General features: G+C 38.5%; 1 protein-coding gene and 1 pseudogene across 1 annotated transcript; both read left to right on the top strand.

The window, feature by feature from the left end:
- The first annotated feature begins 5099 nt into the window (after positions 1-5099).
- Positions 5100-6540, top strand: LOC102713776 (annotated as a pseudogene).
- A 12534-nt stretch (positions 6541-19074) lies between these two features.
- LOC102700186 (WRKY DNA-binding transcription factor 70-like) lies at positions 19075-22126 on the top strand. Its single transcript, XM_006662614.2, has 3 exons — positions 19075-19220; positions 19355-19465; positions 21252-22126. Exons 1-3 carry the CDS (start codon positions 19138-19140, stop codon positions 21748-21750), a joined length of 693 nt encoding a protein of 230 aa, XP_006662677.1. The 5' UTR covers positions 19075-19137; the 3' UTR covers positions 21751-22126.
- The last annotated feature ends 3088 nt before the right edge of the window (positions 22127-25214 follow it).

The raw sequence follows: 25214 nt of genomic DNA, 5'->3' as shown, positions 1-25214 counted from the left end.
CTAGTATTAATATTTGACTTGACAGTAATATAATGAATATTCATTTGCTTGATCAGTCCTCCTGGTAAGTGATTTTTTATATATATATATATGCGGCCATTTTTTTAAAAACTTAGCTGATATACACGCGGCCATTATATTTTTGAAACTTAGCCAAGTAGAGGACTTAGCCCCTCAATTATCTAATGTAAAATTCATATACTTCTAGATTTAAACTCAAGACTCTAGGTGCTACTTAAGCCACTGTACTCGGTTGCATACTTTTTATCCTGATAAATGATATTGTCTTCCGATCAAGTACATACCAGCTGACTGCTAGCTAGCTTGATCTTTCAAGATGAAAGCGAATCGGTTAGCCAATTAATATATACGGAACAAGTCCAATTAGTGGACTTTGAATGCTGACTCGGGTCCTCGATCCTGTCATCGTGATTCTTGCAGCCTCCCCTAAGACTCATGACCCATATATACAGTTCTAATCATGCACAGGATCGAGGACCAGAGTCAATATTACAGGAGGACACTGTGTCATCAATATTACACGAAGAAAGAGAGGAAAATTAACAAAAGTCAATGGAGATTTTGCTTCGGTCCAACAAAAAAATATCTCGAGATACCGGTATTTCGCGATACCAAATCATTTCTAATCGTTGAATCTAATAGTGCACATCCTGCTCAGCTAGATCCAATGATGAAAAACAATTTGGTACCTCGAGAGACCGGTATCTCGAGATAATTTTTATTGGACCAGAGCAAATATCTCAAGTCAATGACTGGTTATAAAACGAGATATACAGTGCTTTCTTTCTTACAATTGGAATAAATAAATATATTCTATGTTTCTATATATTAATTGGTCAACTAAAAACATTTCCTTGAATTGAAGTTCTCTTTCGTCTTTGAACAGTTGTCTTAGGTTCATAATCCCATTAAAATTTTATCAAAAAGGATTGTGAAAATTCAAATGTCAAGCAAAGATCATATTACTCATCCTATGTGCTCTGCCCCCGTATGCAAGGGGTGTCTTGATTCTGATAAAAAAAAATCCTACGTTCCAAAATTAGGCCTAAGAAATGATGCATAATTTGAATATTTTTTAAGGAAATGGCATGAGCTCTGCCATTAGCTTATATTAAGAAGAAAAGCATCATGCAGGGATCTAATCTTACAATACAGAGGACAGAAGGGGGTAATTTGCAATAATAAATCAGTGTGGTGATTAATTTCTTGATGTTTCATGGGAAATTAAAGAATGTGTATCATCAACTAATATATAGATTAGAAATTGATCAAACTCTTCTTATATTTTGAATGTAGGAGAATTAATGAAGAACAAGCCAGATCACTATAAGTCTATAACTGATACACCAAGCTATGATGGTCACCATTGGAAGAAACATGGACAGAAGTACATCAGCAGAGTGCCGTATCCCAGCCTTCCGAGGTATAGATGGCTTTCGTCTTCGTAAAAAATATTGTTCAGAAATGAAAGGATTGTGTACCCTAGACATGCGATCAACAATTGTTTTGTTTTTCATTTTAATTGATTTATGAACGCTGCCCACAATTTTCTTACAGGAGCTACTATAGATGTGCCTACGGCAAAGAGCAAAACTGCCCAGCAACCAAGACAATTCAGCAACAGGGCAGCAATATTTTCATTAGGAGCATTTTCCCATCCCTGAGTACGTATGTATCACTATTTTCTATGTAAAATTTGGTACCTTCTAGTATCTAAGATACCAAGAGATACTAAATTCTACATAGAAAACAGTGGTACCTTATGGTATCTACTTAAGGATGAAAAAAATGTTCTTTCATTAGTAATGATGTCACATGATACATTGTTATATACTACGTCTGTTTCACAATGTAAGGCTTTCTGGATGTTAATAAATTTGTACATATATATAAACAATATACTGTAGAGATTTGCTTCAGTCAAAAAAATACCTCGAGGTATTGGTACCTTATGATACCAAATCATTCTGATCATTGGATCTAACAATGCCCACACTCCTTAGCTAGATCCATTGGTAGAAAATAATTTAGTATCATGAAGTATCGGTACCTTGATCGAGATTCTTTTTGTTGGACCAGAGCAAATCTCTATATAGTAGTATAAAGATAAAGAGCTTTATTCTCATCCTTCCTTTTATAATGCGAGGTACTAAAATTCTCACTCGTACTATCCACCTCATGATCAAGTTGATACTAAAATCCTGGCTGTTGGTGATGATAGATCGAACGATCACGATTGCATGGTACCTCGAGGCACCGGCTTGGTCGTGGGGTGGATTGCACGAGTGAGGATATCAGTACCTCGAGGTATTGGTACCTCGCAATACAAAAGAAACAATGAAAGTAAAACTCATAGATAAATATAAGCATAGTCAAAACATTTTAGAATACGAAACGGAAGAAACACTATGGAAACCACATCTGCAAGAAGGGGAATGATGAGCAATTTTCATTGTATAATTGGCAACACAAAGACCTTCAAAATGTATTCATGACATCTGAACTGATGGAATAATTGCAAATTTTGATATGCCAAGTAAAGTAGATGAGTTAATAAATGACTCAACGGTGGATCCACGAATATAATTGGATAATTGATGTAGTGGCAAGTGGTTCAAGTTACATAGGAGGATTATGTTTCTAGGGGACCCCTAGAGTATATATATGTGGATGGATTTTTATTACGATATTAGAATAAAATATTGTAAATTTTGGTTCTGTTAGGCAACGGAAAATAGTTAAGCATCATACATTCAAAAATTTTTTTCTTTAAAATACTCATTTTTCTAATGGTTTGATTGAGATCCAACGGTTCATTTCTCCATTGAAGTACTATTTTTTCCTCCTCATAACTACCACCCCCAAACACTACCAACGATTTGAAAAACCAGTTGGTTTTCACAATAACCGGTGTTACCAGCCTGGCCCGATACCTGTTTCTGCTCGAATTTTCGGATGCCTTTTGATCTAATTCAAATTTAATGTATACACTTTCGTTCATCCATACATATCCATCACATGTTCGAGCCAGCTTGTAACATTTTTTTTTAATTTTTTTCGCACCCTCTCTCTTGTTTTCCTTGCAAATTCATTCTCTGATCAAAATTTTGACAACCCAGTTCAGTTTTCCCAAAATGTTGAATGAATTTCGTTGGTCAGCAACTGAAACTCAGGAAGTCAATTTTTTTCTTGAATTTCATGCGAATTATAGCGTATTTTAACTGGTTATTGTAAATTTTGTCATACCTCCATGGGGTGGGGATTGGGAGCTCTACCAGAAATTTAAACTACACACTACCACCCTTCAACCTGATCAAAATTTTTGCATGCTTCTTCTAGAAGCAAGACTATAGCAATTCTGGCTCGACTGCTGAAAATCATGCACATGTTTCTCCGTTAAATTCATTATTTCTTTGCTATACATCAGAGATGGAGCCACTGAAAGTGATGCTCATGTTCGAAGGCCCTACTTTGTTGTTTCTTAATTAAGGGGTTGTTTAGTTTAAAAAAAAATTAAAAACATCACATCAAAACTTTAAACATACATTTGAAGTATTAAACTTAGGCCGCGTTCGGCAGTATGGAGAGAAGGGGTTAGTTATCCGGCGCGAAAAAAATAATAATGGATTAGTACATGATTAATTAATTATTAATTATTAAAAAAATATAAAATAAATTAATATGATTTTTTAAAACAACTTTCTTATAGAATTTTTTTGCAAAAAATACACCGTTTAGCAGTTCGGAAAGCGTGCGTGCGGAAAACGAGGAAAGTTAGTTATCTAATTGGGGGTGGCGAACGTGGCCTTAGTTTAATTACAAAATAAATTTCAGATTTCACCGAAACCGCGAGACGAATCTTTTGAGTCTAATTAATCCGTCATTAGCACATATTGGTTACTGTAGCACTTATGGCTAATTATGTCCTAGTTAGACTCGAAATATTCGTCTCACCGTTTCCTCCATAACTGTGTAATTAGTTTTTATATTTATATATATTTAATGCTTTATTTAGATGTCCAAAGATTTGATGTGATGTTTTTGGAAAAAAAATTTGGAAACTAAACGGCCCCTAATGAATTTACCATGCAACAAGCATGCCAGGGTGACGAAATTAATTGTGGTGACGTGAGCTTTGATTCAGTCGGCATGACCATTGATGGGCAGACTTGCAAGCTTCACCAGTCGATATATATGTACTAGCTCCTATGTGAGTACATGGTACAAGAATTATATTTTGCAGTAGTGTACTCTTCTTTACCCAGCCTAATTCATCCTCAAAACTAACTCGCTAATCTCCTATGCAGTAGTATGTGTGGAGGAAGTTAACACCGTCTCTAGTGTATATAGTGCATAGTTGTAGTAGAGACTTAATTAGTAGAAGTGGTAATTTAGTTGCAAGTTATATACCACACGGTTGGAGTATAATCTGTGGTAGTGATTCATGACAAATTAGTGGTCCAAAACTGAACCGCGTAAAAAGAGTCCAGGGTGATTAATTAGAACTGAATAGACTTTATATATATAGTTGGTGTTGGATTATATACCTGGTGATGATCTATCACGCTAGCACTAAGGAAGAAGGTAATTAAGTTCATATCAGCTCCATTTAGCATGCGTGCGACTGCAGTTTAATTTAGTTTATGCAGCACTGCAGGATGTATGAAGGTTCTTCTTCCTATATTTTGTATATTAATCTAGCTAGCCAACTTGCAAATTAGTCTATGTTCAAACTTATTCTACTGATAGTCCAACATGCATGTGCTGATCTCCCCCTGTAGTTGCCTGAGCAGATTATATTAGGACACAAGTTGGCTTAGATGAGGTATTTGCAGGGCCCCACTGTACACCATCGTTCTGCACATCCCATGTATATATATATATAGCCACATTAAAGTAGGCCTCAATCGAGCACACTCTTCTGACAAACTTGGTTAACCATACTGCCACAAAGCCAGGTGATTATCTCCCTTAATTAATCACCTTTAATTCCATTCTTCCACACACCCAGCACCGATTAAGTTCATCTATCAGACCATATATAGCTAGCTAGCTTGATTGGATTTGGATAGCTTGTCAGCTGAGAGCTTGAGATCTTAACTGGGAGATTAGAAGATGATGAAGAGCAGCAGCAGCAGCAAGAAGAGGTCTCTAGTTGCTGATCAACATCCTTCTTCGGTTTGCTGCGACCACCTGGCGGCGTTGAGGGAGATAAGCAGGGGGCAGTCTCTGGTGACGCAGCTCCGGGCCATCGTGCTGCCGGTGCTTCAGGCCGACGAGCGCTGCGGCATCGCGGCTCAGATGTTGGAGGACATCCTCGACTGCTCCAGGAAGGCCATGTCCCAGCTGCAGCCGCTTCTGCTCTCCTCCTCAGATTCTGCACATGATCATGTGGATGACAAAAGGAGAGTTAGGAAGATTTCCTCCTCTTCTGATGACGATGATGATCACTGCAGCAGCAAGGCAGCTCAGGATCACGACGCCAAGCCCCTTCGCCAACACAAAAGAAGGTACAGCAATTTGATTTTTCTCTCATCTTTTTCAGTCCTAATCATTTGCTAGCATGTACTCTCCATCTAGCTATCTTGGTGGCATCATGTTAATTGCTTCTGTCCTTGATTTTAATGATTTTTTTTCCCTTGCCGATTGATCATAAACAGGAGATTTGGTGACTCGGTGTCGCTAGAAACACCTGTGCCGCACTACGACGGTCACCAGTGGAGGAAATATGGACAGAAGCACATCAACAACTCCAAACACCCAAGGTATGTATGAAAAACAAATATAGTTGCAGACATGCATAGATGGATTAATAGTTTTCTGCAATTAATAAACTCCCTTAATTAATCAAGTTTGTGTCAATCTGAACTGTGCAGGAGCTACTACAGATGCACATACAGGCAGGAAGAGAAGTGCAAGGCAACAAAGACGGTGCAGCAACGAGAAGACCTGAACTACGCCAACAATGGTGATCATCCCATCATGTACACAATGGTCTACTACGGCCAACACACCTGCTGCAAGAGCCCTGCAGCCGATGATCATGTCGTCGTGGAAGCATCACAAAATAGCACGGAGACCCATTGCCAGAGTCCGAGCAGCAGCAGCGATCAGCAGCATGTGGCACACGCCGGCGACAGAAGAAGCCAGTGCAGCAACATCTCCGTCACCTGTTCATCATCAGCCATTGTTGAGGACTGCAACAAGCTTCTTGACATGCTGCCGGCAGCTGATGAACTGACCACCCTTAGATTTGGACATCAACTGGGAAATGGATGCAAATGCACTGTGGGTTTGAAAAGTATGGTGACTGCCAATTAAATTGATCTATGTGTAACACATCAACAAACGAGCTAATTAATTAGGACATACATTTTGTGCAGTGATACCATTTCATAAAAAATTGAGAGAAGTTGTATCATTATGTACGCTTTTGCGCTTACAGACTGAATTATTTGCAATTACAAGGCACAGAAATAAGCTTGCTTTCCTTCAGAAAGCAACATTAATCAAACGATTTAAAAGAGAGACAGAAACTATATGTTAGCTTAATTTTAGTTCAAATGTCTTATCTCTTGGAATATCCAGCGTGCATTGGATTCTGCCTGCTCCAGATCTATCTATTTCTCTCCTTTTCAGACTCGCATAAACTAGTTGTGCTAGCTCTGTTTATCGTACGATACAACAATACCCTATTTGGGAAATCATATGTTTAATTAGAGTGTCATGCATTAGGTGCACACGCTAACAGCAAAGCAACAACTACCAGTAATTAACAACTCCTAGGAGCTGCTAGCTGATCAGGGCTACGTACTAATTAATTATTGTACAAAGTTGTATATGTGACTAAACAAGCAGAGGATCTGACCCACAGCCGCCACAGGTTTGTCGCATCTGCACTTAAATACCACGAATCTATATCAATTGCCATATCTTGTAGTTAAACACATACAATCTGCAGTTGCAGCTACAGATTATATTAGGTACCTGGTCATTGGCCAGGCATGACCCCCACATCTACTGACGTTGTAGATAATGATGCCCTATATATTTATTTATGTGTGCAACTTGGATTCAGCGATGGGAAGCTTTTGTCTACTATAAATAGTTAGCACCAATCTCATTAGAGTACGAGGTTCTTACTATTGATGGATCAATTAGTTTACTAATTCACCTGCCATTTCACCAAAAACCTGACAGGATCTAAGAGAGACAATGACTGCGTTTATTACATCCATTTGCAAGCACCTTCAGCCAACAAATGGCGTATGCAATAAGCAATAGTGAAAGGAAGCCGTAGTGTTATGTATATCGCCGGCACCCTCTTTTTCTAGATTCTAGTATGTTAAAGTTGCATGTATTGATTAGCTCCACCTAAAAGCTTAAGTTTTTACGTGAGACTTCCGGCGCATTCTGTTAGTATATTCTAGTATGTTAGGAAAATTCACTTTATACACTTCAACACTCTCCTCACTGAGATCCCTCAAGTTTCAGGAGTGGACTATAATTATTTTATTTAATTACACGCTAGCCAGGATTTGAACTTGAGATATTTGGCTCTGATATCATGTTAAGTTACATGCACCGATCAGTCATACCTAAAATCTTAAGCTAACAGAGAAAGATGGACAATTCATTTTATACTATTAGTTTTGCATACCTTTATTTTGAAATCAATAAAAAATAATGATATATATGTACTCCATCATTCTGCTGCTATAGTACTAAAGGTTGACAGCATCGCCGTTTGCTTTTAATAAGCATAAGCGAAACTACTAATTAAAAATTAAAGATAAATTTATAGATAAAGCTTTTATATGTGTTCTTAGTGATCTAAAGTAAAGGCCGTAAAATAAAATACGATGATAAAACACAAAATCAACTCTTAATTAAGATTTAAAACATAAATGTTGACTTAAAAGTATAAACATAAAAAAAGGCGAGTGTTTGAGTATGTCGTAGTACCTCATTTAGAATATTCGTTCAATTTTTTTTTCTGATCTAGACATATATGTATCATTATCAACGGTGCTACTACCTAGCTTTACTATGGATTTTGTGAGGATCACCGATTTATACCAAGCCTCTTTTGCCGAATCAGTTTTATGGAATAGATCATGTTCTCATGTGTCTGTGTGATGTACGTGCAGATGCCCCCTCATTGGAAGCGCAAAAAGGAAAAAAAAAACGAAAACGAGAAAAGATTCATTAAGCATTGTAAGTGACCATGCAATTCAAGAATGAAGAAAAAAATCGATCCCATCAACTAAACCAAATAATTCAATATAAGTAATATTCGTATTCTGATAGCGATTCAATGGACCCGGCTGGACATCAATCATAATATTGTAGGACAAAAATATAAATTATCAAATTGGGTTGAGGATTGGGGATTTTAGCCATGTAGCTTACGCAAAGCAGCAACCACCACCATGTAGTGTCTGAATTCCTTGGCCACCTTTTAAGAGATGGGGACTGCTCTCAACCTTGTCTAAATTTTATTTGACGGCTCCTCTGCTGACCTGAAACCTGAACACAAGAGCATGTATTGCATTTTATTAACTCTATTTCATGTCATAAGATGTTTTGATTCTTTCTAGATTTATATCGATTATAATCAATTAGGACACATATCGATACTCTGAATGAATCTAGATAGGATTAAAAAGTCTTACAATATGTAAGAATAGCCATGAGTTAGCCCATAGGTAATTTGGGGTTGACTCCAGTTCAACCAAATAAACTGACTTATCTAATTTAATTGAACTAAAGTTAACCCTATAATACCGACTCCAAACTAAGTGTGAGCTAGAGAGTAGCTCAAAACTATTTAGCTAGCTTGGTCAGCTCCAAAACACATGAAAGAGAGAATAGAGGGTAGGTTGACGATAATATCCTAGCCGCCAGTCGTGCACATCTGTCACGGCCATGCCCCGCCTAGCCACCTCCTCCGTGCCCCCTAGCCGTTGCCCGTGCACTGCCCAAACTACGCACCAGCCAACCGCTGGCCAATCGCATAGTCACAATGAACGGATGGTTCACTAAATTCAATCTATCAAGTGTAAGATCATAAGCATGATTAATATTTTCTGATGAATAATTGGCTTGCCATTTGGTTTATAAATTGAATTTGGTTTGGAAACAATTAAGGTGTTGGTGCGAGTGTGTGTAACTAATGTGAGTCAGGTTGCGATATCTGTGCTCGGAAACGGTTGGTTTGTCTCTAGTTGTGCAGGTGACTTGAAGTCAATATCGGTCAATGGCGGTGGGATCGTGACTAGGCTCAGTGAGGAGCTGAGGTCCGGACGATCGAGAATGCCGGGTGACGATATTGAATGCGAGTTGGCACATGGTGGAGCAACACCGTGTGGGATGAAATCGTAACGGGCTTCACATGTTGTATGTGTAAGCGCCGAAAAAATCGGGAAGTAAATCGGATCAAAACTGGATGAGAAAAGAAAAGGAATTTGCTACAGGTTCGGACACCGTAGCAGCGCCGTTACTGTAGCGCGCGGCACTGTAGCAACCGGATCGGATTACTGTAGCGGACCCGGATTACTGTAGCGCGGCGGGTACTGTAGCAGTCGGACTACTGTAGCACGCCTGATTTTGGCATGTTGGATTTAATTAGGAAAACTAAGAGATGAGCCATATTAGTATAAGAAGTCCTACTCCTATTTGGTGATAGACTTTTCGATATAAATAGAGACCGAGGGGTATGCCCCCAGTGTGCTTTTGTGAGACTTAGTTGTTGATTCTAGATCGACGATTTTGATAGGAGTGCTGTTGGTGCACTTTGTAAATACCAGTTGATGCAATAAAGTCAAGATCATTCAATCTACGTTTTCGACTTTCATCTACTGGTGATTTTTTGGATTCCGATGATCCGATCGACGTCATAGGAGTGGCGCGATTCGATGATCTGCTCGACGGCACATGAGCGGCACGATCAAGGTAGCGGCGACACAGGAGCGACGTGATTAAGGTAGCAAGTCTTCGTCAATTTTTTCGACAGAGGTAATCCTTTATTCCGCGAAAGATTTTTGGGTTTTGTTTTTCCCTACCATTCACCCCCCCTCTGGTAGGTTTGTTTGATCTTGTTCGATCCTACATCAAGCATCTCCTCTGCACTTTCATAGTTTTCAAATGCAACTGAAAAATATATACATCTAATGAGCTCATTTGCTTAAGCAGGAGCTACTACAGGTGTGCCAATAGTAAAGTGCAGGGTTGTCCTACTACAAAGACAGTGCAACAAATGGATTCCAGTGGAAATGGAACATCAAGGTTGTTCAACATTGACTATTATGGCCAACATACATGTAGGGGAGATGGCATGGCCAATCCATATGTTGTTGAGACCATCCATCATAGTACAGAATCTATAATCAAACCAAATGCAATAACCCTACACTTGAACACGAAGGCCATGGAGTTCGAGAGAAAGATTTGAAAACTTGTGTGTGCCAACTATTCCAGAGTATTCAATAGAATATGAAATGGAAAGAGCCTTCAAGTTTAGTATGAACTCACCATTGGATTCTGAGCATTGGATGTTCGATGATTCAATAAGATGTGAGCAAAGTCCAATATGCATATGGGGATAATGACTTGGTGTCAGATATAAGCTAGCTTGGAGTTCGTTCAGGATGTATTGTTATCATAAGTTGGTACCTGGCAAAAAAAGAAGAAGAAAAAAAAAAGAGGAAGCAACTTGCTCGTTACTAAGTAAACTTGAAAGAAGTGTGTGTATAATTAATACCTAAATTAGAAATCCTATATGGTAGATACTCATGTTGCAACGCCAATACAATGTTGGATTTTTCTTTTTGGCCGGGTTGGCAGAAGTACAGTGTCACCGTGTCAGATATGGAAAAGTGATTCTCGGTGAGGTTTGCGGTTATTGCACCACGTAAAATACTGAATAAGATATTAATGGAATGGATATAAAAGATGTAAACACCTTTAGTTTTAGGAGTACAATATTTGAAATTTTCTTTCCATGTATAATTTTCCAGCTCTCCATTTTTTTCCCCAGTTTTATTTACAACCAACTACTAGCTAGAGTCACAGTCACCAATATATTTTCGTGGATTGCTTTTCTGGTATGAATTGAAGAAGCATTTGCAATAACTTGGGCATGCATTCATCTAAATTTCACACACGCAAGAGGTGGCAATAATGGATGCAAACACAATCACTGGTGTGTGTGTGTGTGTTGGTAACAAATCCAAGTTCCCATTGTGAGTGAAGATGTAGCTAGGTAGAGTACAAGTAGATAGACAATTGTTGAGAATGGATGGGAAAGCTGTCCTGTACACACATGGTGACACAGATACAGAGCAGAAGGAACATATAGCAAACCAGGATATGTTGTTCTGAGCTGAGCCTGAGCCTGAGAGCCCGTGCAGTGCTTATTTAGCTTAGTTTACAAGGCGCTAGTGTAGTGAAATTATTCAGAATTTAGATGAAAATGTTGCAACCTGGATGGATTGACTGTTCCCATGCTCTTGTCTTGCCCACCACCAAATCTACCATTACAATCCCAAAAGGAAATTTCTTCAAAAAACAAAATACCAAAAGGAAAAGGAGCAGGGTGTTCTCACCCGTTCCAGGTTGTAGTCGCCAGAAAAGATCAGCCCTGCGGGCAATTTGCTCTGCTCTACACAGTTCATGAATCAAATACAGACAGGAACAATCCGCTGTGACCCTACCGGACTACTCCTGAGCTGGGTAAAAAAAGGCAAATTCTGGCCTGTAGGTTTAAGGGTTTAGCGCGGAGAGACCATAGGAGAGGAGGCGGTGCGGCGTGGTGGTGGAGGTAGAGGAAGAAGGACTACAGGGGAAGAAGATGGAGAAACGCAGGGACTGATACGTAAAATGTTAGGAGTGCTGTATTGGGCCAAGATGCAATATTCCCTAAGCAGCGAGGAAAAAAGTCCACTTTTGAACCCTCCCACCTGCACCAAAAAACCAAATAGCTCCCAACTTGCTCCGGATTTGGAACGCCGATACAACAAAAAATACAACAATACTCAAGCAAAGCAGCGACTTTTTTATACTCAAGCAATGTGACACTAAAGTAAGCAGCGACCAGGGTTGTCATTGCTCTAGGAGATCCACCGTGATGCCTTCGCGCGACACTGACACATCACCGTGGGTTCGTACTTCAGTGGACTAACCCGATAGGGGACGGGAGAGGTGTAAGATGGGCGGGAAGAAGAAGACTACCCGTTGCTTCTCGAGCTCGTCATGGTCACAGCAATGCTCTCCTCTGAGCCGCCACCGCCAAACCCTCGCCTCGACGTTGCTACGATACATTTTTTTTCCAAATAGGGATTGGATGAACGATGTGAGTTGATGCCAATTTTTATCACCCAACTACCTTGCTGATTCAGCCAGGACGACTCCGGTCAAAGTGCCACGTCATACAAAATTGGATTCACACAGTCTTAGGCCGTGTTCGTTTGGTATGGGGGTGGCACGGAAAACGCAGTAATAGATTAGTACATGATTAATTAATTATTAAAATAATATAAAATAGATTAATATGCTTATTTTCCTATAAAAAATTTTTACAACAAATACACCGTTTAGCAATTTGGGAAACGTACGCGCAGAAAAAGAGAGGGTAAATTAACTTATGGGAGTGAACGAACGTGGCCTTAGGACCTCTCATAAAGGGAAAATAACAGATCAGGGATGGATAATATCTGATTTTTCGGTCAAAGGACGATTTTTAAACTCGCCATAGCCATAGGACCAGAAGTGGATTTTTTTTTCCTAAGCAGTGACTGCCATACCAGTGGGCTCTCTCCCGGGCTCTAGTTGGATCTCTGAGGGATGGGATGGGCCTATTTACTAGGCTGGAGCAGTTGGACCTCAAAAACAGTAAACCACACTTCCCTTCCTTGTTAAACCATGTATATTTCAGCCCATTTAAACAGAAACTCCCCCATGGGCCCGTGGTGGGGATTTTTATCAACCAAAAAAAAACATTCCCAAATGAGCTTAACTTTTATTTATTTTTGAGATCAATATAAAATGATATTTGAAACTTTGGTTCTACGTCCAGGCTTCAAGCGGTGCAAAAAAAATGGCACTAGAAAAAAAAACACAAATCAATTAATAGAAACCAAAGAAAATTTTGCAATGCCAGCTGATGCATATAGTTGACAACTTTCACCCATTAGCTAGCTGTCTTAATCACAGGCTACAAACAAGACTAAGCAATAATCAGTCCTCTTTAACGTATGTTCCAAGTACGAACAATTGAGATCACCTCCAGTGGCTATAGTTATTACAACATAAACAGCCTATAGTAACTATTGAATTAAAAAGTGATTGCTTAGGTCGTTCAAAGCACAAAGCACTGCCCCATAGCACACACTACAATGACTGTTGTTTAAAATAACTGTAGCATATATTTTATCCACTAATTACCTTATTTCAGCGGTAGATAAATGATCAAACTGTTAAAGTTATATGTGCCTATTTTTTGGTTTATTGGAGAAATAAGCAAAACGACATATTTTTATAAATGAAAAATAATTTATGAATAAAATTTTTTATACGTGTTCTTAGTGTTCTTAGTAGTCTAAAAGTCAAGCTGGAAAATAAACTACAATAATAATCTCTAAATTAACTCTAAATTTAAGATTGAAAACTTAGATTTTGATTTATAGGCATAAACGAAAAGATGAGGGTGATAGTCCTGGTTATGCGATCCGAACCATCCTCCGATACTTTTTTTTAATTTTATCCTTTTACTCTGTACCTCCCAACTTAGGGGGTGATTGTTTGGTTTTTATAAAAAAAACATGTATTTGTAAATAAAAAAATATTTGTGAATAATATATATATATATATATATTCTTGGCATCTAAAATCCAAGGGTAGAAAATAAACTTTAGTGAAATACCAAAATCAAATTTAAAAATTAAAAATTTAAATTTTGGTTTATAAACATAAGTAGAAACGAAAAGATACAGGTATTAAACTTTTTTTCGCGCTAACATTAATATATAGAGACCAAGTTAGTATATATAGAGACCCATCCTTCTCGTCCGCCGTATAATAATATATAGAGACCAAGTTAGTATATATTTCAGTACCCATTGCAGCCACATGACTGCAAAAATATAGTATAGTTGGACTGACTGCGACCTGCATAATAATCATCATAATGCTATAATTAGTATAAATTTGCCAACACTGTCGTGTCTCTAGCTAAGCTTCATTCTGAATGGTTGCTACTTGCATAATAGTGAACCAAATAATTAATTAATTAGCTAGGAAGCCTAAACCAAATCAACTTGTGAATTGACAATAACTTAACCACTTCGATCGATCCCTACACATGGGTATTGCTGTTCTCAAGTCCATCTGTACCGGCCCATATTGCGTATTTAGTTGCCATGTTTGTCGTCTTTAGAACCAATAATCTCTTTCTTTTGGAAAGAGTAAGCCATGTGCGATGTTAGATCCCATGATGTTACTTTTGTTGGACCGTAAAATTGCTTAGCGCTTATTGTAACAAAGAAAAGCAACTAAAACCAGAAGAAGTTTTACTATCTTTATCCTATAATATATAAAAAATTGATTATGCATTACATTACCAAAAGTCACTTATTATAGTAGGACGAAAATAGTATATGCTAAGTATATACCCAAGAGCCAACCTACGGAAAATTTTGAAGCATATTTTATAGAGATTTGCTTCAGTCTAATAAAAAGTACCTCGAGGTACCGGTACCTCGTGGTACCAAATTATTTCTGATTATTGGATCTAACGGTACATAAGATTTGCTCCGGTTCAATAAAAAGTATCTCGAGGTACTTTTTATTGGACCGTAAAATTGCTCATAGGAGCCCGTTCTCTTTCTTGGCGCTTTCAACCTTATCAAAATTTGGAAATCGACAAACCAAACCTAATTTTTCTAATGCTACCTTACCAAACACCTGGTACTTTTTTAAGCTTCCACTCTTAAAAAAATACCAAAATTTTGATAGGATTTAGGCAACAAATTAAACGATTACATCGAGTATTACAGCTTGGCAATTGTGGCAATGAACGAAACTGATCAGTAATCATGTGGTGGGAGGTTCCAGGAAACATCACACCGCCAGAATGATACGTAGATATATAGGATAATTGATTTGGAGATGCAGGTAGATGCTTCTCGAGTAGATCGATTAAGATTGATCAAATTGCGCGGGAACAGAACATGCAATGCAAAGCAAGCACTTTCAGCTAGGTCGGCCGTCTGTTTTCTCCCATTAGGCCATGATTAATTATTCAATTAAACTAATGTTAGTCCGGTAATAAGTTCCACTGCACTAGTTTAATAGGAAATAACTTTTTTTTACAGAACACTTGTTCCATTGTTCATGTCTTCTGCTATAGCTACTCTCATGACAGGGGGAAAACAGTTTTTTTATCCGAGGTTATCATATTTTTCAGTCATATCAAAATTTTATACCAAAAATACAGTACCTTTAGAAATTCTTTTGTTGTGTTTTTTTCCTTAACCATGGGAACCAACTCTTAATGCCTAATTGCCTCCAAAATGAGACATGGACACCAAAAATTGCTCAATGAAAGGATGCAAGAGATTTGTATTGTACTAGTTATGCTGCAAAATTTCTTCTGAAACTTGGATCTTCACATCTAAAAAATCATAACCTGAATGAATGTGCTAGCTGTGTTCAGATATTCATAGTGTATATATGTTTATTGTAAGAAAAGGTATGCAGATGTGCTGGAAAAATCTTCTGCAGAATCATCATCTCTGCTATTTGATCTGGCCCCATCAAACCAAATAAACTAAAGCCGTAGTGTCTGAATTTGTCACCAGAAAGTCATCAGCTCTCATTACTCTAGCAACTCTCATATATCTCAACAAAATAATTCTTTGAGGTGATGCGGCCACAACTATAGCCACAACCTTAAATGACTAAAATATTACACTGCGGTGTTTTAAAAGTCTATATTTTTTCTATTGCTTTGTGGTCCTTGACAGTGAAGTTTTTAATTCATGCTAGTTAATTGGTCGTCAGCTGTCAGCTGGAAGATGGTTAAATTGAAACTGATGCTTTATTATCTCTGCTACAAAGTAGAGTTGAAAATTCGAACAGCTCAAATGGTCTCTGCAGCCAATTGATTTGTTTTCAAGTAGAGTTGATATAGAGTACTTTTTTGTCCTTTTCTTTTGGGATTAAAAATCACATATATATAGGCACCTTTTTCGTATCAAAACATCTTAGTTCTGTTGCCAGTGTCAAATCAAAATATTCATTATAACTTTATTGATAATCTATGAACAAAATGGTGTATACTTAAATATATAATTCAATATTTGTTCAGTGCTTAGGTTTAGGAGCATCAGGATTGAACTTAATTGGAGAAGTGTGCCCAACTATATATTTGTTCTAACTTGTTAAGATATAGATACAACAGAAATTTGTGAAGAATTATATGGCGTGATAATTAATAAGTCTGTGACAATTCAAACATTAGTTTTTGCTATCCTTGATAAAATATGAATTTAAGAAGGTTGAAAAGAAATATTAGGTCACTGACAGGACTGTTTATATTTTTAATGGCACATTGCTCCGAAAAATCCAAATGGTATATCATTTCCTTCCCATAATGTCATTTTCATGGTAGCTAGTACACTAGTTTACATCATGAGTCATTAACAAGACTTGTTCGTCTTCCTTTTTTTATAGTTATATGATTTGTCGTGGAACTGCTTTTAAAAAAGACTATTGGTGGAAGATTGTCTAAAGGGAATGATTATTATAATCACTTGATCGATTCCTATCCTGTGCCGGTAGGATTGATTCACCAAACCCAAGATTTTTCTATATTGAAGCTTCACTCTTCCTTTTATTTTTTTTTAACTAACAAAGTAATATAAGACCAATCTGGAAGACTGTATGAAACGAAAAGAAATGTAGAGCATGAGCTGTCCTGCACATGGAGTTGCATTGACAATACCATTAGTTTAGGATGTGTTTGGTTGGGGAGATTTCATGGGTTGGGATGGAGCCAACCCGGTTTTGCCCTTGTTTGGTTTGGGAGTCGGAAGGAGTGGGTCGGACCTAGGAGGGAATATTCTAGCCAGATTCGGGGTGGGATGATCCGGCAAAATTTGCCGGACCGAGCCGACCCAGCAGCGTGCGCGGGCACGCGTGAAGAGGGCCCACGCAAGGGTGAACTCTCCGGAAAAATCACCGGTGCATAGACCGCATCTCCCTCCTCCGCTCGCGATTTTTCTCCCCCTCGGCGTTTCTTCCTCGTAGGCGGCTCAACAGCGACAAGGGGAGGAGAGGAGGCTGCGGCGGCGACAGGGAATAGATCGGTGCTGGCATCAGGTGCTCCCCTCCCTCCTCTCCTCTTCACCTCCTGCGCCTCGTCCTCGCTATCGGAAGACGGCGGCGGCGAGGCCGATGACGTGTCGAGGCTGCCAAGGAGGGAGATGAAGCTGAGGCACCCGACGAGCATTTCTTGCTGCCCTTCATTGATGTACAGGTCTTTCTAGATGAATATGATGCATCCTCTCATCACTCCAACATCTGCAAATCGGCAGTACCATACAACAAGCGGTTAACATTTCGTGCGAATTTCATCCATTTCAAAGTTTGATCGATTGTTCAACCGTGTCATTTGTTGCTTGTTGATAGCCAAAAGACATATTGGCAAAAGAAAAATAATTTGTGATTATTATCCTTATATTACTTAGAACGTGGATTAATTGGCTTGTCAATGTTTTAAAAATACTATTTATGTGTGAAGAATTGATGTATTGATGCATGCACGTAACTATTCTCAGTTTGTAAACTCAGTTGGTAACTTCACATATTTGTTGTGAGGAGGTAATCTCACCTTTGCATATGAGGAGGTTACTCTACCTACTTGTCCTACCAAAATTCATCCATCCAAACACAGGATAGGTTCATTCCATCTATTTTCATCTCTCTAACCAAACAGAAAACATGCTCGCTCTAACCCTTCATCCAAACAGAAAAATGAAACCGCTCTAAACCAAAAAAACAGGAATGGGTCTAACCCATTCTAACTTATCCCCAAACCAAACACACCCTTAATTCATTGAGCCAGCCTCCGTAGTTGATCACTTCATCTTCGTTATAGCTTCCTGTTCCTTATAATATAGACACTAGTAAATGACCGTGTACTTAATTGATATATTTTATTTTATTTTCCTTTTGGGAAAAGTTTTATGACTAATTAGATCTAAGTCATTACACATTTACTATATTGAAATAATATCATTAGTATTCGTGAAACCTATAGCATGCCAAAAGGAATTGTAAAATTTAAGGGCAATTTCTTTATAGCCTCTACTTTAATATGTCCAATATTACCATTGTCTATGTTTTGTACGATTTTTGTTTTTGCTCCTACTATTTTTTGGGATGTTGTTTGCTATATATTTCTTCTAGTCATGCAAACAAATTTGTAAAAAAAAAATACCAACATTATGTCAAACTTCAGTCCAATAAGGTTTGGATCGGCTATAATTCATTAAACCAACATGGTAGACTTAGATATGCTATTTTAAGTTTATGAATCTAAATAGCATCTGCTCTCGAGTTTAAGGACATAGCTGTGCAATTTAAAAGTTTACGAATCTAAGTAATATTCGCTCCCAAGTGTAACGGCTGTTTAAGGATCACGGATGTATTTTGCTCGAAATATTTATACGATGTGTCGATGACATATCCATTCTTCTCTTAGAAAGTTCTGAAAGCAGTTTAGATCGTAATCTTATGTTACGTACGATTAGACTTAATAAGAAAATGTAGAAATACAATTACTAGCCTGTAATATATAGAATGAGCCACAAGAAACGTCAAAGAAATTCGTGGGAAAAAAAATGAGGCGTAAAAAAATGGAAGGGAGAGGGAGAGGGTGACGCGTGTTAACGTTGAAAACTGAACGAAGGCGCCTCTCATCTGTGCCGTCGTTGTTTAATGCGGCTATAAATAAAAGCGGTCAGAGCAGCGCAGCACCAATTCCCAGGCCTCGTCTCCTTCCTCTTCTTCCTCTTCGCTACCACCACACGGCCCCCACAAAATCAAATCTCCAAGATGGCACTCGACTCTGTTCCCTCCTACCCCATCGACCTTGGATCCACCACGACGACGCCCCCGCAGCAGCAGCAGAGGCTCAGGTATCAAGTTCAAGCAGGAGTAGCACCACCCTCCTCCTCGATCTCTTTGCAGCAAATTAAAAGCTCTCTCTCCCATTTTCTACTTTCTTGATTCGTTTCCCTGCTCTCTTCGATCTGTGGGTTAATTGTGACAGCGCCAGGAAGGAGGAGCGGACATGGACGACGGCCACCTACGCGCCCTACGACGACGGCCACCAGTGGAGGAAGTACGGCGAGAAGAAGCTCTCCAATTCCAACTACCCAAGGTACCACCTTCTTACCCTTCCTTCCTCCATTTCTTAATTTCCCCCAAATTCATGCATGCATCTGTTCCCCTGAAAGATCGTATTTTTACTTCCTCCATGGTTACAATTTGAAGAGCGGTTAATTTAAGATGACTCATCAAGCTAATTTTAAGGACATGCAGAGTAGTTGCATTAGGTGAATGAATTTCAAGTTTTCCCCTTTATACTTTGGCAGGAAAATTTACTTCATGCCATCTTGGTTTCTATAGTTTTTGCCTTTTAGGTAGTTCTGGTAAGACAGCCCTTACTCACCAATTTCTTCCAGAACCAAAGTGTATGAGGGCGGTCCAATAGAGCTGTTAACAAGCTCCACATGTGTGCTTAGAGTTTAAATCTTGATCGAATTTCAGTTGAAACAGATGAACAAACCCACCAGAGAACTAGAGATTACATCTGTTCATTTAACTGAGTTCTCATGTTCACATTTCTTAAATATTTATGGATATAGCAAGAGCCTCATTTTTGGGGCCAATCTGTAGTCTTTGTCTGTGTAGCTGGTGGATTACTATAACCCAGATCATGTGGATGCCGAATGTTGTGTCCATTATCTGTATATGAGCAGATGGTTTGGCCAATGCATTGATTTGGGTTGTTGCAAAGAACAATCTCGTGTTCTGTGGACACAAATTAGGCTTTACGTTTGTCTTCTAGTCACCTCTTGTTACAATTGCAAGGGCACATGTCGGCAGATGCCTTAAGTGAGCAAGATTAAAAATGATAGAAAGTTGACCATAGGAAAAGAACCTTCAAAGCGGCAAATCTCTTTGGCAATCGACAACTCAACAAGACGAATAAAAATTTGAAAAGTGACACCATATAAATAAAAAGGATGCAAGTGGTTCTCTTTTATTGCCTATCATCGGCGACTTGCTTGTTTTTTAATATTTTCCTATCAGAATAAGTACTACTTGTGTTTTTCAAGCACATTTTGTTTGCTTCAAGTTTACAAACATTGGTCCGCATGCCGACAGTCTTGACAAACTCTGTTAGTCCGTTTCACTTCCTTGAAGCCTGATTGGCATGCAGCCCAGGGGAGACACCCTTGTTAGTTCACAAGAGCTTGCTAATAGATGCGGTTGTTTCTTTTTGGAGAAGGTAATTGAGGGAAGGTCTGAAAAGTATGTGTTGACAACCGCTCCGCCTAATTTAGGTAGATTCAATGTTCATGGGGAAAATGCAAAAGAGACATGATTTAACTATACAAATGTTTTCCCTCCTGTCTTAACATAAGGTTAGTTACAGTGGATGGCACTGCACATATGTATGCAAACTGTAAAGTACAAAAATCAAGAACTGGTTAAGAAGAATAACACAAGTTGGTACCCTAAAGGTGCAATTGCGTGAAGATGAGTTGAAGAATGTGTTGTTCAACCTTCAACTTGGAATATAGTAAGAATGTTCGATAGTGCTGACTTCAGACTTCAGTCACTAGGTAAATAATGTTCTAAAATAGTAATTTAGTGACGTATTGGAAAAAAAAACTATGTAATTCTAGTACCAGTATGCAGATCAACTAAGTTTTCTGATGGCAAAAACGGAACTTCATTGTATGCTGGAACAGACAGGAGTTAATTTTAGTGTAGTCACCATCATTCCAAACAAATATCAGCTAAAGCTGGTGTACTGCAGCAGCACACAGAATCAAAATTTGTGTGCTTTTGAACACCGCTACATAAGTACTCTACATAGTACCTGCTCTTAGCATTTCCGGCAAAAAAGTTAAGGGACCATGTCTTTCTGTTTGCAGGTTCTACTACAGATGCACCTACAAGAACGACATGAAGTGCCCTGCTACGAAACAAGTCCAGCAGAAGGACACCAATGACCCACCATTGTTCTCAGTCACTTACTTCAACCACCACACCTGCAATAGCAGCTCCAAGATTGTAGGCAGTACTCCAGATTCTGCTGCGCAGTCCTCTTCGAGGAAGGCCATATCCATCTGCTTCAACTCGCATTGCGCAACCAGTGAACAACCCACATTCTTGTCATCATCAGCTTCGTTGTTGTCACCGAGCATTCAGTCGTACAGTTCCAATCAGCAGCCTGACAGGAACACCTACACTCGCCAGTTTCAGTGGGCAGACACATGGTCATCTACACCAACAAGCAACGGTCCGGTTAAGATGGAGGTTGACGATCAACATGCAGAAGCAAGTGTTTCACCCAGTGCCACTGGTGCTCTGTCAAGGACATTGCTGCCGATCGGTCAGTCCAGATGCATCGAGTACTTCCAGTTCTTGTGATGATTTTGACTTGGGGTGGAGGAAACTCTTAGATGGTGCCTGTGTCTAGTGCCGGATGAAGTTTATATTGGGGGATGTGAGATGTGGTGATCGATCAGATTCCCGTAGTGATATACTACTGGCAGCATTATGTATACTGTTTTTTTTCTTTGCATTTAGATTCAAGCCAGATTTTTGTGCTTGAATGGTGTAAAGAACTGAATTGGCGTTTCTGTATCTACGAGTACTTACGTGATAGAGGAAAAGGCTAATGTAGCAGGCAGCTGTTAAATACTTGTAGTAATGTAAGATTAAGGAAATGTCTGACAGTAAATTAGTAAATTTATCTGGCTGTTACTCTAATCTACTGGGGTAGGCGATGATTATCTACAGTTGGTTGTTTCTTGTATGGGAGTAGTACAAAAGTTCCTTGTTAAAAACTTTTGTCACCTTATTAAAAAAAAAACTTTTGTCACCAACCTTAATTGATTTCGGCCCACAGCCCAAAATCCATGGCCCAAATGAATTGAAAGCACCCCAATCAGGCAGAATTATGGAATAAGATCATTTGAGATCGCTTAACTTGATAGCGACTTAGATTTTTGTCTCTGAACCATAATACCAGATACAACATGTCCCCCAACTATCAAAACTGGTGTAGACGAGATCCCTTAGCGGTTTATATGGCGGTTTTGGATGATGTGACACATATGTGGCTGGTTTGACTTGGTCTTCGTCCTACGTGATACTGAAAGCAAAAATATAAAAATTAGTAAAAATTTACATCCTCTGTGGCGATACCCACCACCAGATCGACTTCCCCTGTCTCTGGCAAATTCTTGTGGACAGAGAAAAGAGGGAATGAGGTAGAGAAAGTGGGCCCACTGACATGTGAGTCCCACCATTTTTTAGTTTTATTATTCGACTACCATGTGGGCCCACATATTTTGGTTTGTTTTTTATTTGTTAAGTTTTGCTACATGTGCCACGTCAAATGAATAACAAGTCAAATTAGCCATATAGCCACATAGATGTCACGTCAGTTAAAACTATTATCCAAACCATATTGGGACTTATTTTGCACTAGTTTTAATAGTTGTAGGACCATTGTATCTGGTTTTTCGGTTAAAGGTCGAAAGTTGGATTCGTCGATAAGTTAATAGGTGCTCAGATGATCCTATTCCCAGAATTGTTAAAAACATTTGTCACCAACCTTAATTGATTTCGGCCCACAACCCAAAATTCAAGGCCTAAACGAATTGAATTGAAAGCAGCCCAAGCAGGCAGAAAAGGACAGGCGCTAGGGCGCACACAAGGAAGGCGCATTGATCTCCTGTCCGTCCCGTTTGCTCCGCCGCCCTCCTCTCCTCTCGTGACCATAGTAAAAAACCAGACTGGAGGTTCACCAGATGAACAACTGGGTCATTAGTCGAATTGCCGGTTTTTATTTATTAATATAATATTATATTATTTTTAAGAACTATTTTATCATCCTTGAAAAGTAGGTCAAGGTACCAAAAAAATTTTAGTATCTCAAGATATTTTCTTTAAAGATGGTAAAAAAACTCTATTTTTAATATACAACCATCACAAATTTATAAAATATGTATAAATAAACTATATATCTATTATTACATGACTACAACATCAAACAAAAAATTATAATATGGCAAAATAATAAATTCATAATGCAATATTGTTATAAGACAAATTAAAAAACTAGTCGATACTTAAATAATTGTCGGTTCATGGAAAAAATTGTCCGGTTCACTCGTTTTTTACTGGTTCGATGATGGGAACCATCTTTGAGAGAACCAAACCACCAAGTTACTGGTTCTAGATTTTTCTGATTTTTCTGGTTAAACCGTCAGTTTGGTCTGAGACCCACCGTTCCACCACTAGTGCATGTCAGCCTATCGGCCCACCGCGCATGTGTATATATATCGTCTGGAACTTAATGCACAAAATTGTTTGGAATTAGATAAATTTTTAGTCGTGACACGTCCCCTCTGCTCCTACCTAACCTGGAACGCTAAATCGTCGGAGTTCACTAGAGATGAAGAAAAGTGCCATGTGCCCATGGTGCATGCATCTTGGAGCATATCCGAAGGTCACAAAATTTATACGATATTTCATCGCATCACTTAACAAATCCATAAAAAAATATATAAAGCTCACATAATTTGCACACTATAGAAAATAAACAGTTGGTTTGAGTAAAAACATATCGTGCATATGCATGGCACCAGGTATTTGAAGTGTTTAGTGGTTGAGTCGATATGGCGCCCCCACAGTCCACAAAGATTGCTTCATGCATAATATATGCACTGCATGCAGTATCTGAATGCACGCTGCATCACAAGAGTTCACACGCGGGTAGTGCGCGACCTGACCGCCCCCTGCATCTATATCCTGCAGGAACGATGGTCCCGAGTTCTTTTCTCCCCGGCTAACCAGATTTCTTTTTCTGAACGGCTTAATAGTATGTTTTTTAAAAAGAGTTATAGTAAAGTGGCTTTAAAAGTATCATATTACTATATCTTTTATTTTTTATAATTAATAATTAATTAATCATGTAGCAATCAATTACTATTTTTTACGTGTCGTATAATATAACTCTAGCTGAACGTGCCTGGAGTGTATGTATGCCAACCGAAAGTTATAGCTACTTGTACATATTCTGCATACAATATATATTTTTGTTGAAATTAAAGCAAGTTTTACAATTGATTATATACGGTAGGGACTGAAATGAGGGCTCAAATTAACTGATCCAAAAAGACAAATTAAGGCCGACTGGTAGATGGAGCCGTCGATGACTATCTTCAGAGGAAAGAAAACAAAAAAAAAAAAGGTTTTAGCCAACCAGAGGGGAGAAGATGCACTAATTAAGGTTGAAAAGTGAGGAGGGCAAATCGAGGGATGATCCTGTCCTGACATGACGCGCTACAAGTTGCATTACTAATATTAATTGCTGAATCTATAGATATATACTCCTTCGTTCCTAAATATTTAACTCCGTTAACTTTTTGACATATGTTTGATCATTTGTTTTATTCAACTTTTTATAAAATATGTAAAACTATATATATGTATTAAAGTATATTTAATAATAAATAAAATAATATAAAAATAATTAATAATTATGTAAATTTTTTAAACAAGATGAATAATTAAACGTATATAAAAAAGTTAACGACGTTAAATATTTAGGGATAGAGGTATCATGGATGATCCAGCGTCAGCACGAACAACGCCCATCTGATGTCACAATTACAATCGTCCCTCTTCTCCTGATCCTTGCTTGTGTACGTAATGTAATTGTTTGTCGTCTAAATCACGTGATCGAGAATCCAGTTGGCATATGCATGCATGACGAATTTCGTGTGACGTACCGTCGTTGTTGGTTGAGAGCGATCGATAATTAACTTCATGCCTTGACGAGCTAATTATTATATATCATCCTTTAATGTCCCGTACGAAGA

Source organism: Oryza brachyantha, chromosome 11, assembly GCF_000231095.2.
Source record: "Oryza brachyantha chromosome 11, ObraRS2, whole genome shotgun sequence".
Taxonomy (NCBI): domain Eukaryota; kingdom Viridiplantae; phylum Streptophyta; class Magnoliopsida; order Poales; family Poaceae; genus Oryza; species Oryza brachyantha.
Note: the sequence above shows the minus strand (reverse complement) of the source record. Positions and strands in the feature narration are given on the sequence as shown.